The 14,191-nt window shown below is 54.7% G+C and overlaps 1 protein-coding gene across 1 annotated transcript; it reads left to right on the top strand.

Annotated features, from left to right (window-relative positions):
* The first annotated feature begins 6,627 nt into the window (after positions 1–6,627).
* On the top strand, positions 6,628–9,893 carry LGALS1 (galectin 1). The gene is made up of 4 exons (XM_061206385.1): positions 6,628–6,756; positions 8,011–8,090; positions 9,207–9,378; positions 9,694–9,893. Exons 1-4 carry the CDS (start codon positions 6,748–6,750, stop codon positions 9,838–9,840), a joined length of 408 nt encoding a protein of 135 aa, XP_061062368.1. The 5' UTR covers positions 6,628–6,747; the 3' UTR covers positions 9,841–9,893.
* The last annotated feature ends 4,298 nt before the right edge of the window (positions 9,894–14,191 follow it).

The following is a 14,191-nucleotide window of genomic DNA, read 5'->3' as shown; positions in this document are numbered from 1 at the left end:
CGGTTGCAGCCATTAAGTGATCGCAAAGCATGGCCCAGTATATTTCTCTGCTTGTGAGTCTGCTTCAGAAAGATGGGAAGGGCTTGTTGGGGTTGTTTCCTCCAGACCTCTAAAAGTTGCAAACCAACAGAAAAAGTCTAAGAACAGCACAATGAATACCACATGGCCTTCACCTAGACTCCCAGCTAATATTTCAGGAAGCTGATGACACCAATCCACAAAATGAAACAACTCCTTCACATTATACCCCCTGGTTTCAACAGTTACCTAGTTTTGCCTCCCTCCTCCCCCACCCCTGCATGTTGACTACTTTCTTGGTGACCAGAGGCCTTAGGGGTACTTTCTGTTGTCCCTGGCATAATTTTTTCCTCTGGGGGTGGCTCTGAAACAGTGGCCGAAGCTCAGACTCACTGAAATCTGAGCTTGGTCTAGCATCAAAGTCCCACCCAGCACTCTTTTTATTTCATCTTAGCTATTACAGATAAGCATAACCACAGGACTGTAAGTTTTACTTTTTTCACAATTCCTTATGCATCAGTAAGCCAGCTCCCCAGGACTTGGAGCCATGTCTAAATTCCATTGGTAACGTTAACCTTTTTTAAAAAAAATTATTTAGTTAGTTAGTTAAGAAAACACATAATCTTGGGACTTCCCTGGTGGTCCAGTGGTTAAGACTCCACACTCCCAACGGAGGGGGCACGGGTTCGATCCCTGGTCGGGGAACTAAGATCCCACATGCCACACAGCGTGACCAAAAAAAAAAAATTTTTTTTTTTTTTTTTTGGCCGCGATGCATGGCTTGCGGGATCTTAGTTCCCCAACCAGGGATTGAATCCAGGCCCTCGGCAGTGAAAGCGTGGAGTCCTAACCACTGGACCACCAGGAGATTCCCCCACGTTTACCTTTAGACAATGCAGCACAGCTGCTGCTCATACCATGGGTGACCACGTGACCACCTAGGAATCAAAGGTTCCTCATCCCGTGACGTTTCACACTTTCTCTTCCCAAACCACACGTTTCCATGAGCCAGGGCCTTTGTAGCAAATCCCACTTCTCTGACACCAACTGAAAGGGCAAACTGTTTCCTCTGCCCACAGAATACAGTACTTCTGACACCAAATGTGTGGGTTTTCTACATGAAGCAACTCACCAGTTTTCTGCAGACACCAACTGGGTATCCTACAATCTATCAATTCAATTCCGACACTACCTGGAGTTAGTGCAGACCCCACAAGTTAAGTGCTCAGTCCCCCAAGACTTTCCCCCACTTCAATGCCAGTCACAAGTGTCAGGTCATCACCTGGCACTCTGACCAACTGGCTGTAAATCGGAAGCTCCCACAACTCCCTTCTCAGGTCTGATCATTTGTTACAACGGCTCACAAAACTCGGGAAACACTACGAATACGGTTTTATTATATAATAAAGGACATGATAAAGCTTACGGATGAACAGCTAGATGAAGACATATACATAGCATGAGGTCCTGGAGGGTACAAAGTGAGGGGCTTCTGTTCCCGTGGGGTCAGGGTGTGCCACCCTCCCAGCATGTGGATGTGTTCACCAAACCAGAAGCTCTCCAAACTGTGTGGTTTGGGGATTCTTATGGAGGGGATTCATCACATAGGCATGACTGATCATTAGTCTCTAGTCCCTCACCCCTCCCTGGAGGATGGGGGGTGGGGCTGAAAGTTACAAGCTTCTGATCACTGCTTGGTCTTTCTGGTGACCAGCCCCCCTCCTGAAGCCATCCAGGTACCCACCAAGAGTCACCTCATTAGAACAAAATAAGATCCTATCACCCAGGAAATTCCAAGGGATTTAGGAGCTCTGTGTCAGGAACTGGGGTCAGAGACCAAAATGTTAGAACAAAAGATGCTCTTTCAGGCACCCATATCACTTAGGAAATTCCAAAGGATTTAGGAACTCTGTGTCAGGAACTAGGGTCATGGACCAAATATACATTTCTTATTATGTCACACTCCCCAAATTTTAATTTAGAAACGTTTCAAACCAACAGAAAAGGTGCAAGAACAGCACAATGAACACTCATGTGCCCTTCACCTAGATTCCCAGTTGTTCATATTTGTCCGATTTGCTTAATTGCTCTGTATATATTGGGTTGGCCAAAAAGATCGTTCACTTTTTGGCTGATCCAATATCTTGACATTTTTTAATTGACTCACTCGAGAGGCTGTTGCAGATGTGAAGACAGTTCATCCCAAATCCTTTAGCTTGTCTGTCCTAAGAGCAAGGATGAATAGTGGACTGTGGTTGTGCAGAAGAGCAAGGACTGTCTACACGGCCACAATCCATGATCATGCAGGAACCCAGATCTTTGATTTCATTGAGCCACTGAATTAACCTACCATGGAAACCTCCTAGCTCCAGACTGCTTGGTATGTGAATTTTCCTTAATTTTCAAGCAGTTTTCGTTGAGATTTCTGTTCTTTGCAGCCCCAAACTCTCCTGATACACACGTCCCAAGCACATTATAGAAAACATGAAAATGTACCCACAGCCCCCATTAAATATATTTATGGGGAGTTTTTGCTATACATTTTCCCAAATATTTTTATGCTTTTGTTTTAGACATTATTTGGCTATGGGGATCTAATTTAGGAGTGACCAACCTCTAGAGAGAACTGGGCACACTTTCGAAGAAAATTCAACCCACAAAATTGTTTTCAAGGTAATACAATTTTTATGACTACCAAGTGTTAGGTTTGAGCACAGTAAACATTAATTTCAGCTCTTCAGTCTTAGAATTTTGGGGCCAACAAATTTTTTTCTTCAAGTCTCAAATATTTTCTAAGCTTTTAAAAAACTCTTAGCTTCCTGTGAGTCTATAATTATTTCACCCCCCCCCCAAACGTTTAAAAAAATAAAAAAGACTCATGCCTGAGCCCCAGAGGGCTAATGAATGACAGGGTCTGGACCCTACCCAGACCTCATATGAGAGGAGGAGTGGTTCCCCAAAGGCGAGCCGGGGCCTTTGGTCAGAGGGGGACAAACACCAGGTGGCAAGGCAAAAGTGACAGAGTGTACTGTGTTTGGGGAGGTGGCTGTCTGGGGCAGGTGGAACAGCGTAAGCAAAGGCAGGGAGGTGGGACTGGATGAGCAGCTAAGTGGGGAGGTAGGCTCCAGCACAAACTGGTTGGAAAAGTATCTGAAGTTGGGGGCATCCCTCAACTAGTCCTTCCTTCATGGAGCAGGAGGAAAAGATCATTTTGAGGTCCAGGTATCCCCGGACCACAGTGTTCTTTCCTTGGCTCGGCAGATGAAAGCGCTGCAGCGCTAGCTCCGTGTGTGACCCTGGCCACATGGCCATGCTCTCTGGGTGGCCTCTGCATCATTAAATGAAGGAGCTCTGGAGCTGGCTCTGACCACCCACACTTTCCCCAGCTGGGCCAGCCAGGTTGCCTGGGGGTGTGGATGGTGTCTCAGTGGGCCTGGCAGCCCTCTCCACCACGGCCAGCTGGAGGAGGCGCAGCCTTCACGGGGGCAGGGCAGGAGAGTCGGCAGGCTGGGAAGGGCCATGCTGGCCTGGATCCCCTGTCTGGGCAAGCTCAGCTCATTTCTCATGGCGGAAGCCAAGGTCCAGCCCATAGCACCAGCCTGTAGGATGGAGGAATTCCAGAGAGCTCGCTGCCTCTGCGGCAGGCCAGTGAGGGGGAGAGTCCCTGGGGTGGGTGCCCTTGGCCTTGGGGGGTGCAGGAGAGAGAGCTGACGTGCAGCCTCTCTCACATCGCTCCTGTAATCCTCCAAGCAGCCAGAGGATTACACTCCTGCTACCCTCCAAGATGGGTAACATTCCCACCTTCCGGGCCTGGATACAGGTTCAGGGAGGACAAGGACCAAGGCTAGAGTCACAGCCAGGTAGCCCCCAAATCAGGACTTGCCCCTCTTCTCTGATTCTAACGTCGGCTTCATTTCAGGGCCCCAGAGCAGCTTCCCTGTGCAGAAGTTTCACCCAGGTGGCCTGCTTCAGGAGGGAGGTGAAGACGAAATGAGATAATGTATGAAAGTGAGGCGCCGGGCACAGGGCCTGACAGATAAGTGGGCGCCACCAATAGGAGGCCCCAAGATGGGGGCGGGAGGCACGCAATGCACCTTGTCCCTAGTCCCTGCCTCAGGAAAACTGCGGCCCCTGTTATAGGGGACACTGGACTCTGGAGAGACTCCCCACCGCAGCCTAGGCAGGAGGGGACTGCCGAGGGACGGGGGGGTGGTGAGAGGGAGGCCTCCCAGAAGTGCTGACCCAGGAAGGTGAACTCAGCCTGGGAGAAGAGATAAGAGGAAGGCTAAAACCTTCTGAGACTCTATGAAAAAAATAATCATCTATTAAGTACAACAGACCTGAACTCCACCTTGTACTAACCTCATGCAGGAGAGCAGGGCTGCCCATCCCCAATTCACAGACGGGGAGACTGAGGCAAGCAGGGAGAAGCAGCTTGCCAGGATGCCCTGGGGAGGGCGTGGCAGGGCTAGAACCAGAACCCAAGTCTCCAGACTCCCAAAGGGGCCTTTCCGGGGGCCTATACACCCTGTCACCCTGCCACTCCATCTCTCTACCAGCCCTCGACAGGCCAGATGCCAGAGAGGAGTAACGCAGCCCCTCATCCAACAGCAAACACTTCCTGGTGCTGGACCCGTCTTCCAGGTTGGGGGGAGAATGGAGGAGCAGCTCCCGAGGCCCTGAGAGCCCAACTACTGGGTGGGAACAGCCAGCCAGTCCCACCTGATGGCAGTCACAGCAACGACTGCGTCTGAAGCACCTCTGGCCTTGGTCCTGGACTCCTCCTGAAATGCCCCCATTCCTTGACCAGGCAGAGAGAGTGTCTGTGGGCCTCGGAGGGGAAGCACAGAGGAAAGGCAGTGGAGCTAGGCCCCACCCACCCCTCCCTAATGCTGAGGTTTGGGGGAGGCCCTGGAGGAAAAAGTGAAGCTCTGTGGTTGGTTTCCGTGGCAGCTGGCTTGGTCTAGGAGGAGGGATGAGGGGCTCGCAAGGGGTGCGACCCAACCTCTCTGGGCCTGCCTCTCAGCCCCGGGCAGCCCCTCTCCTCCTGTGCCAGCGTGGGTTTCAGGCGTCTGGAGGAAGGTGGGGTCTGGGGAGGCAGTGCAGGGCAGGGCGGGTTTGCTCCAGATGTGAGTCTCCCCCGGTCCACATCTTCTTCCCTCTTCAGTGCTGGTGATTTCAGAGGGGGGACAGTGATGTGAAGCAGGCCCTGTTGATAACTCTCTTAGCAAGCCCCCCACCTCACCCAGTGCTCCCCACGCTCCTCCCTCTACCTGGTTTCTGAGTGTGAGGTGAGCACCCCTCCAACCCACCTTCAACCCTGTTGCTGCAGTGATTTTCCCTGCAGCCTAAATCTGGCCTCAATACTCACTCTTCCTACAACCTTCGGTGGCTCCCCAGCACCCTCAGATAAAACAATGCCCAAGCCCCTCAGTGAGGCCCTTCATGATCCAGGCACCGCTGGCTTCCCACCCTCATGCCCCATCTTTCCCCAGCACACCCTAAACTCCAGCCATGCCCAGATGCTCACCGTTCCCCAGACTTGTGCCTTCTCATTTCTGAGCCTTTGCCCACGCTGGAATGCCAGTCCCTGCTACTTCACCCATCCTTCAAGACCCACCTTCTTCCCATTCTGGACCATCCCACCAAGGTGCTCGCTCATGACTTCCCTCAGAGCCTGCATCATGCTGCTTCTTAATTAGGTTCATGGCCAGATTCTGCCCCAACAGTGGGCTACTTGAGAACAGGGACTGAGGGCTTCATCTTTGAATCCTCTGAGGCTAGCTCAGGGCCAGGCACATAGTAGGTACTCAGTAAAATATCTGCTGAACAGATGGGGAAAGGGAAAGCTGTGCCGGGTGTCAGAGGGAGAAATGTGAGGAGAGTGGATGGGGGTGCACAGACCGGGGACCCCATCCCCTCATGGCCTGGCTCACCCTGGGCCCCCTCCCAGGCCTGACCCTCTCGGACAGGCCAGAGGCTGTCAGGCAGGGTCTCTTGGAGGATCCCCGGCAGACCCCTCGCGAGGGCAGAACGAAGCCTGAGGCCTGAGCCCTGAGCCTGGGCGGCAGCCTCAAGCCTGGCACCGGCCCAGCCTTTCTTTAGCGCTAGTGAGGAGCACGAGCAGCAGCCGCAATCTCTGCTTCCCGGGGAGGCCCAGGCGGGGCCAGGGCTTTGTGGTTAATGGGTCCTGGGTCCTCTGCAGAGGCGCCCTGGGCGGGCCACGCCCTGGCCCCTGCCAGGGAGCAGCCTCACGAACCCCAGATCTAATTCTTGAAGGACACTGCACCTCCTCAGCCGCCTTCTATGGGGGACCCCCTGAGCTCAGCTAGCTGGCCCTGGCCCTCTTCCCGCCAACTCTTGGGCCTAGCTCATCCTCAAACTATTTTCCACTGGCTTCCCTCAATCCTTGCCACAGCATAATTTTGGGAAGGGGTAAGAGAATGGGAGGTGGAGCCTGGACCTTGGGGGAGTGGCTAAGAAGGAATGGGGGGGGTCTCCACTCTGATTGGTCAGCTCTGCTCCAGAACTGGCTTCAAAATTCCATTGACTCCGCCTCCTGTGGCCCCCATCTCCTTTCTGAGTTACAATTGGCTCAGCATCCAGGGGGCGGGACTCACCCTGGTCTGGTCCAGTTAAAAGGGTGGGAGCGGGCTGTGGCCCATCTCTCCAGTAGAGTCTTCAGACAGCTGGTCCCGAAGTCCCAGGAACATCCTCCTCTCCTCAGTCATGGCTTGTGTGAGTATGGGGACCCCACCCCAAGGCCCAGAGATGGCGTGGGGGCAGACAGCCAGGCAGAGTGAGGGCAGATCACGATCTGGGTTCTAGTTCTTGTGGTGTGGCCTTGAACAAGTGTCTTTTCTGGGCGTCAGTGGCCGTGTCTGTAAAATGGGGGTGGGCTCCATGGTTCCCCAAGGCCTTCTCTGGCTTAAGAATTTTCTGGATTCCTCCAGGGTCTGACAGCACAGTTATTTCTGCCAAGGGCTGACATTCTGCAGCTCTCTAAGTGGGAGTGGGAAGGGTGTGGCCGACTGGAGGTGGAGTGGGGCATTTTGAGGGCGCCCAGGCCACTATCCCTTCCCCCCAAAGAGCCTCCTGTCCCCTCCCCCCTGCAGCTGTCCCTGTCACTGGGCCAGAGCAGAGTCACCCTCTGCTCCAGAGCTGTAAAAGTCGCCAGGATCTGAGACAGGCTGCCGGGAGGGAGCCTGCCTGGGTTAGCCGTGGGCGGGTGATTCTGTCCAGGCTGGTCAGGTGGGGGCTGGGGGAATTCCCGCTCAACCATTCCTCCAAGCTGGGGGGTGGGGGGTGTGATAAAGGAGCAAGAAGGCAGCAAGACTCTTCTGCAGGCCCCTAGGGAAAGGATTCAAGCTTCTGGCAGGAGGAACCACTCACACCAGTTAAGCTTTGCGCTCTTGTTAACCCCGAGCCAGCCAGGTTGCAGGCTCCCGCCCTGGGCTGCTCTCCCTTCTTAAAGGGGTCTAGCTGTGCTCCTTAGGGGTCTCCTCTCCAGCCCCTGGCCCTCTCTGCACAGAGGAGCTTGAAGGGGATGGTGGCGGATGGCCCAGCCCCAGGCCTCTTCCTCTCCAGCAGAGGGGCAGACGCCGCACTCACCTTCCTTTGCCCCCAACTCGCAGTGTGACGCATTTGGAGCCTGGTTCTCTCCATCTATTCAGTGAGGCGATGGAGCACAGCACTCCACCTCCCAGGCTACTCTGCATCTAAAATCCCTGGGCTAAACCGCAGAAACTTCTAGATCCTGTCTTCTAGAACCTCAGTCATGTTACAGACAAGAAACTGACCCAGTTGGGAGTAGGGACTTGCCCAGGACCACACAAAGAAGGAGAGTCTAGAACTTGCAGCCGGGTTCCTCAGCCTTCGGGTCGGCCTGGTCATAGCAGGCCTGGTCTTCCCGGGGAGGGGGGCGGGGGCACGACCCCCCACCCTCCCACCCTGCGTCCTCTAACCCGGCTGGGCGGGGTCTTGTCTGCGCAGGGTCTGGTCGCCAGCAACCTGAATCTCAAACCTGGGGAGTGCCTCAGAGTGCGGGGCGAGGTGCCCCCGGACGCGAAGAGGTGAGGGGACGACTGCGGGGGCGGCGGGCTGCAGGGGCGGGGGCTGGAGCTCGAGGGTCCTGCCCAGCCTCTGGCAGGGGCGTGGCTGGCCGGGCCCGGCTCCTCCCTCCGGCGGGGCGGGGTTAATGTCGGCGGCTGCTGAGGCTACGTCTTCTGGGTGAGTCACTTCCTCCGCGGAGTCTGGACTCCCCCACCGTTGTCGCCCCCTTAAACTAAACCAGCTGCGGCCTCGTCATCTGCCTCGGCTGGCCTTCCCCTCCCCACTGCTGTGGGCGGGACCAGAGGCTGAGGGGGGCGGGGAGAGGGAATGAAAGGGTGTCACCCTCGCTGCCCGCCCTCTGAGGTCTGTGTATCCTGCTCTCTTCACTCTCGACTTTTCACTCCTTCGGTCCTTCCTTAACTCATCATTCATTCGGCCAGCTGGCCTAGTTTCTCCGCAGCCTTGTGAGCTTGGACCAGTCAACCAACCGCCTTGAGCCTCGTTTGTTAATCAGTTAATGGAGGGGGGAGGTTGTGTGGAGGTGAAATGCCGGGTCATCTCACACGTTGATGACCAGCTGACAGTATAAAGAGCCGCACGCTTCATATGCACTGCTCATGTCATTCTTTCTAAACCCTCAGAGGGAGGCCTTGCTGTTACCTCCACTCAGCAAATGTATTATTGTTATTCGTTCATTCGCCCCACGGTTACAGAGCACCTAATGTGTGTCACACATCATGTTGGGCACCAGGGATACAGAGATAGACAAGACAGGACACTTGCCCTCCCAGAGGTCACCATCTGGAGGGAGTCTCTGACCTTGACCAAACGGGCAGGGACACAAATTCATGTCTACAAGAGTCCTGGCTGTCAGCACAGCAAGGCCCTTAAGAGATACTTCCGGTGGAGCCCCCACTGTGCAGATATGGAAACTGAGACCCAGATGGGGCAGGGACTTGCTCAAGGTCACACAGCAAGGAGGTGGCAGGGCACAGCTAGAATCCAGGTTTCCTGCCTCTCGACTCCATGAGTTCCCCCGGTGAGGTCCATTAATGTGGACTGAGCAGCACAGACTGGTCGGTCTGAGGGGGCTGCAGCGGGCGGGGGCAGCCTCAAGCCCACCCGTTATCCCTTAGCTTCGTGCTGAACCTGGGCAAAGATGGCAACAACCTGTGCCTGCACTTCAACCCCCGCTTCAACGCGCACGGGGACACCAACACCATCGTGTGTAACAGCAAGGATGACGGGGCCTGGGGGGCTGAGCAGCGGGAGTCCGTCTTCCCCTTCCAGCCTGGAAGTGTTGTGGAGGTGGGCTGGGGCCTGCGGGTGGGGTCAGGGCCCTGGGTGGGCTGGGGCAGAGCTGGGTTGAGTGGCTAGAGACCTAGGTCCCACCCTGCCCCCCTTCCCTCCCTTCCCATCTCCCCTCTCTCCCGTCACCTGCTGTGTGATCCTCGGTGAGCATCATCCCCTCTCCCAACCTCAGGGCCTCACCATGAAGCGGGGCTGTTGTCAGGGCTACGTGAGGAAAGGGCTCTGGGAGGGCCTAGGACCTGCAGGCCGTGGCTGCAGGGCTGAGGCTCCCGCTGTGGGGTCCACATGCTCACTGCCCCTCTCCACCCCCAGGTGTGCGTCTCCTTCGACCAGGCAGACCTAACCATCCAGCTGCCTGGTGGATACGATTTCAAGTTCCCCAACCGCCTCAACCTGGAGGCCATCAACTACCTGGCAGCCGATGGCGACTTCAAGATCAAGTGCGTGGCCTTTGAGTGAAGCCAGCTGGCCCATGGCCCCCAATAAAGGCAGCTGCCTCTGCTCCCCCTGAACCAGCCTCCTGTGTGTGTGGGTGTGGAAGAGGAGGGTTCCGCCGACTACCCCAGGCTCTGCCCCTTCCTTCACCTCCATTCACTGCCTCGATGCATGCATACCTTTTTTTTTTTGGCTGTACTGTGCGGCTTGTGGGATCTTAGTTCCCCGACCAGGGATTGAACCCAGGCCCATGGCAGTGAAAGTGCCGAATCCTAACCACTGGACCGGCAGGGAATTCCCTCGATGCATACCTCTTAAGTGCTAGTGACATCTTGTTCCCCTGGGTCCCCTGGGCTGAACAGAGAGCTCAATACACAGCGAGGGGCTCAGTACTAAATAAGACCCAGTCACTGCCCTCAAACAGCTCCCAACTCACTGGGCCCCAGCACACAGTAGATGCGCAAAAGATGTTGAAATAAACGAAAACGGGAAGAGAGGCAAGGACAGACTGATTCATGCCATGGTATCTGGGGCAACACAGGGGGAGGTGAAAGGAATACCTGGGGCCCCTCTCATTTGTTTTCATGAACTAGGAAGAGATCTGGTTCAGACAGTGCAGGGAAACCAGCTGTGTGCCCCTGTGGGCCTTAACTGACCTCTCTGAGCCTCGGTTTATTCATTTATATGAGGGGGATGATAGCACGGAGCCTACCGTGGGACTGTTGTGAGGATGAAATGAGGTGTGTGATGGAGGATGAGTTTAGGGCCTGGCACAACGTACACACGCAGTGGATAGTGTTTCCCGTCGCTGCCGCACTACCTCTTGAGATCTTATCCCCTGAATCTGAAGGGGAGTAAACAGGCTCTGAGTGATGACTCCCTGGTCTCTACCAGGCCCAGCTGAGCCTTCTGGGGCTCCCCAGGCATCCCAGCTTTGTGGCGCCAGGCCGCACACCTCAATGCTACAGTGTAAGGGCAACCAGGGTGCTAGTCTGGAAACTCGGGTTCTGTGGCCTTACTCAGGACCCTCAACCCAACACAGGGAAGATGGGCTTGTGCGATGGCCCTGGCACCACCTGCTGGCCCGTTTCTGTATAGGAGGAATTGGGGTCGGTGGCAGGATACGCCAGGCCCTGCAGAGAACCTAGAAGTAGAGGCAGGTGGGCCGACTTGAAGCCCCGCCTTCAGGTTCTCAGAGGCCTCCTGCTGCACACAGCCTGTTCCCTGCAAGGCAGAGTGCGGGAGACTCACTCTGCCTGAGATGAGGCCTCCATGAGCCTCTCCTCTGCTGGTTTCCAGAGGACGTGTTTTCCAAGACCAGCCAGGCTCTGTTACCTTGGAGGGCGATCACACTCACTTGTTGCAAGTGATGGGACATGAGCTGATAGCTGGGCAACGCTGCAGACCGACCACTCCCCTGCACCTTTTCCTTTCTGCTCCCTGCTGTAGGGCCCCCTACCTCCCTAGGAAACAGCCCCTGGGAACTAAGGCAATGTTCCAAGAAGGCTTGGAATCAGGACCTCAGTAGGCACCCCCAACCCCCAAGGCAGTCTCCTGAGGTATGTGTGGGGTGGGAGCTTGGCAAATCTCACTCTCCAGGACAGCCAGCACTAGCTGTGGAACCCTGGGTAGGTCTCTTCCACCCCCCAGTCTGAGTTTCCTCATCCATAAAATGGGGGTCATTATTTTCACCTGGCCCTTTTGGGTGGATGATTCCCATCTCAGTGGGTCTGCTGGAGGGCACATCTCTATAAGATGGCCAAGAAGGATGGAGCGCAAAGGCTGGGAGCTGCCATGAGCCACACCCAATCTCCAGGCTCTCCTGGGGCACCCAACTGGCCACCCAGAGAGAAACAGCTTTGGAAGTCTGGCTGTGGAGGGGCGCCCTCTGCTGGACATCAGAGAAAGTGTCTTCTTGACTGCCTTTCTCTGATCCCACTTATTCTCTCTACAGTGGCGGAACTCAACAATACTCCAGGACTGGGACTACAGCCAGGTAGAGGGAAGCCCTGGGGCAGATAAGGAGAGAGACCACTGGCAGTGGAGGAAAGAAACTGGGCTCGGAGTCAGACAGACTTGTGTCCAAACCCCAGCTCTATCACTGTGTGCCCTTGGACCAGTTAATCAACCTCTCTGAACCTGTTTCCTCATCTAGCAAATCGCATTAGTACTAGTATCCACCCTGTGCGGCCATTGCAAGGATTAGCTGAGATAACGTAGAGAACTACACTGTGCCTGGCACATAGTAGGAGCTCCGTAACTGTTGGTTCCCTTCACCCCTTTTAAGACTCGGTGTGTCTCAAGAGCCTATGAAACTGGGTCCAGAGAAACTAAGTAGAGTTCTGCCCTTAGACCACTCAAGCTTCACCCTCAGCACTTGCTCTTCTTGTCTGTGTGACCTTGGGTAAGTGACTGCACATCTCTGGGCCTCATTAAAATGGAACTCATACCTCAAAATAGATAATCGTGTAAAGAGCTAAATAAATGGCAGCTGCCGTTATTCTTTTGGCTCATCATCTTCATTATCATTTCTATTATGGAGAATGTACCACCTCTTGCTGTGCCTGGCACACAGCAGGTGCTCAATAAACATAAAAATAATGAGAAACTGACCTAAAAAGGGAAGTGTTTTAGACCGTGAGTTGCAGTAAATGGCCTTCAAGCTTTTGGAATCTGGGTGGGGTTGCCAGTCCTGCATCTCTTTTCCTGGAGTAAAGGGGACCTGGAACTCCCAGGGAAGAGTTTGGAGCAACAGCACCTGCCCAAAGTGGCGGGCTTCACTCTGCACTGGGAGCTTTCGCAGATGTGACCTCCCTGAACCACTCGTGGGCTGGCAGCTCGGGCCCGGTGGGCTGCGAGGGCGGACTGTACAGAGCTCCTCACACGAGGTCCTGCATAAGCAGGTGTCTCCTTACTCAGTCCCCAGTCTCTGCGCCTGACTGGAAGCTCTGGGAGGGCAGAACCACTCCACACACAGGGCAGCAATTGAGGATGACGCTGCACACAACTTAATAATGGGGTGACTTTGCTTAAGTCACTTCTCTCTGAACCTCCACAGAAGGCGGCTCGCTGGGCATCTTTTTGGGGGGCATCACTGCATCCAAGGCAATGCTTCCTCCCAGGAGGAGGGTGCCAAGGGGGCAGTTGTTCATCACCCTGAAGCCCCCCGCTGTGCCCTGGATTTGAGGATAACTTCCTCTCAGTGCCCAATGTGGAATCCCCCAGGCGGAGGACCCTTGTGGAATGGGTTCAACATTCGTGGAGAGATGCACCTACTGTGTGCCTAGCTCCTTTCAAAACTCATGGTCAGGGTCTGCGTCTTGCCCTCTGGAGGGGGTGTGCTGCTACTGGGAGAGTGATCCCTCAGGCCAGTGCCCCAGGATGCTGGGCCATGAGGCCAGTGACCCAGGTCAAGTCCCAGCTTTACCAAAGAACAGCAGTGTAACCCTGGACAAGTCGCTTCCTCTCTCTGAGGTAAAAGTTGCCTTCTCTGTGTGCCTGGCACACAGTAGGCACTCAATATGTGTGTACTTACGTGCTCTCTGGGCTCCAGTCACTTGTCAAAGAAGAGCATTGGGTCCTAAGAGTCTGTTATCTGCACTCTCGTACTGTTCTGGGGTCACCTCCTCTGGGAAGCCCTCCACACTGGAAGAGCCAACCCTGAGCTCCTCCAGCCTCCCGTGCACCTCACAGCAGAGGTGTCATCCCCTGGACTGTAATGATCATTGACCCTGTGGACCCGTGAGTCCTTAAGGGCAAGGGCAGCAGCTTGTCTGCAGTACCCAGCACAGATGAGTTGAGAATGGGGGATTCAGGCATACAATCCCAGCTACTAAAATTCCCCTTCAGGTGTTTTACTTACTGCCTTCACATTCATGCCCTCATTTTTAGTAGAGGATGTGTTACTACATCCCAACTCCATACTTGGGGAACTGAGGCACAGAGAGGGGTGATGGCTTGTGTAGCAAACACACGTGTGGCATGTATTATGTTATACATACACGCTACATAACTCACTTATCCCTCACAATCAGGGTTCTCAAAATTTGGTCTGTGGGCCAGCAACAGCAGCATCACCTGAGAACTTGCCTGAAGTGCAAATTCTGGGGCTCACTCCAGAACTGCTGAATCAGAAACTCTGGAGTGGGCCCAAGCGATCTGGGTTTCAGCAAACCCTCCAGGGGATTCTGATGCACGCCAACGTTTGGAAACCACTGCCTTAAAATACCTACCAAGTCACTATGATTAGTCCTCTTTTACAAACAGGGTGATTGAGGCACAGCGAAGGCAACTGGTCCAGGACCATACAGCTGTAACTGGGGTACCAGGATTCTAATCCAGGTAGTTTGGCTCCAGAAACGTGCTCTTGGAGACC

The sequence above is a fragment of the Eubalaena glacialis genome, chromosome 11 (genome assembly GCF_028564815.1).
Source record: "Eubalaena glacialis isolate mEubGla1 chromosome 11, mEubGla1.1.hap2.+ XY, whole genome shotgun sequence".
In the NCBI taxonomy this organism is placed as follows: Eukaryota; Metazoa; Chordata; class Mammalia; order Artiodactyla; family Balaenidae; genus Eubalaena; species Eubalaena glacialis.
The sequence above is the reverse complement of the archived record's forward strand: the minus strand, read 5'-3'. Positions and strand labels throughout refer to the sequence as shown.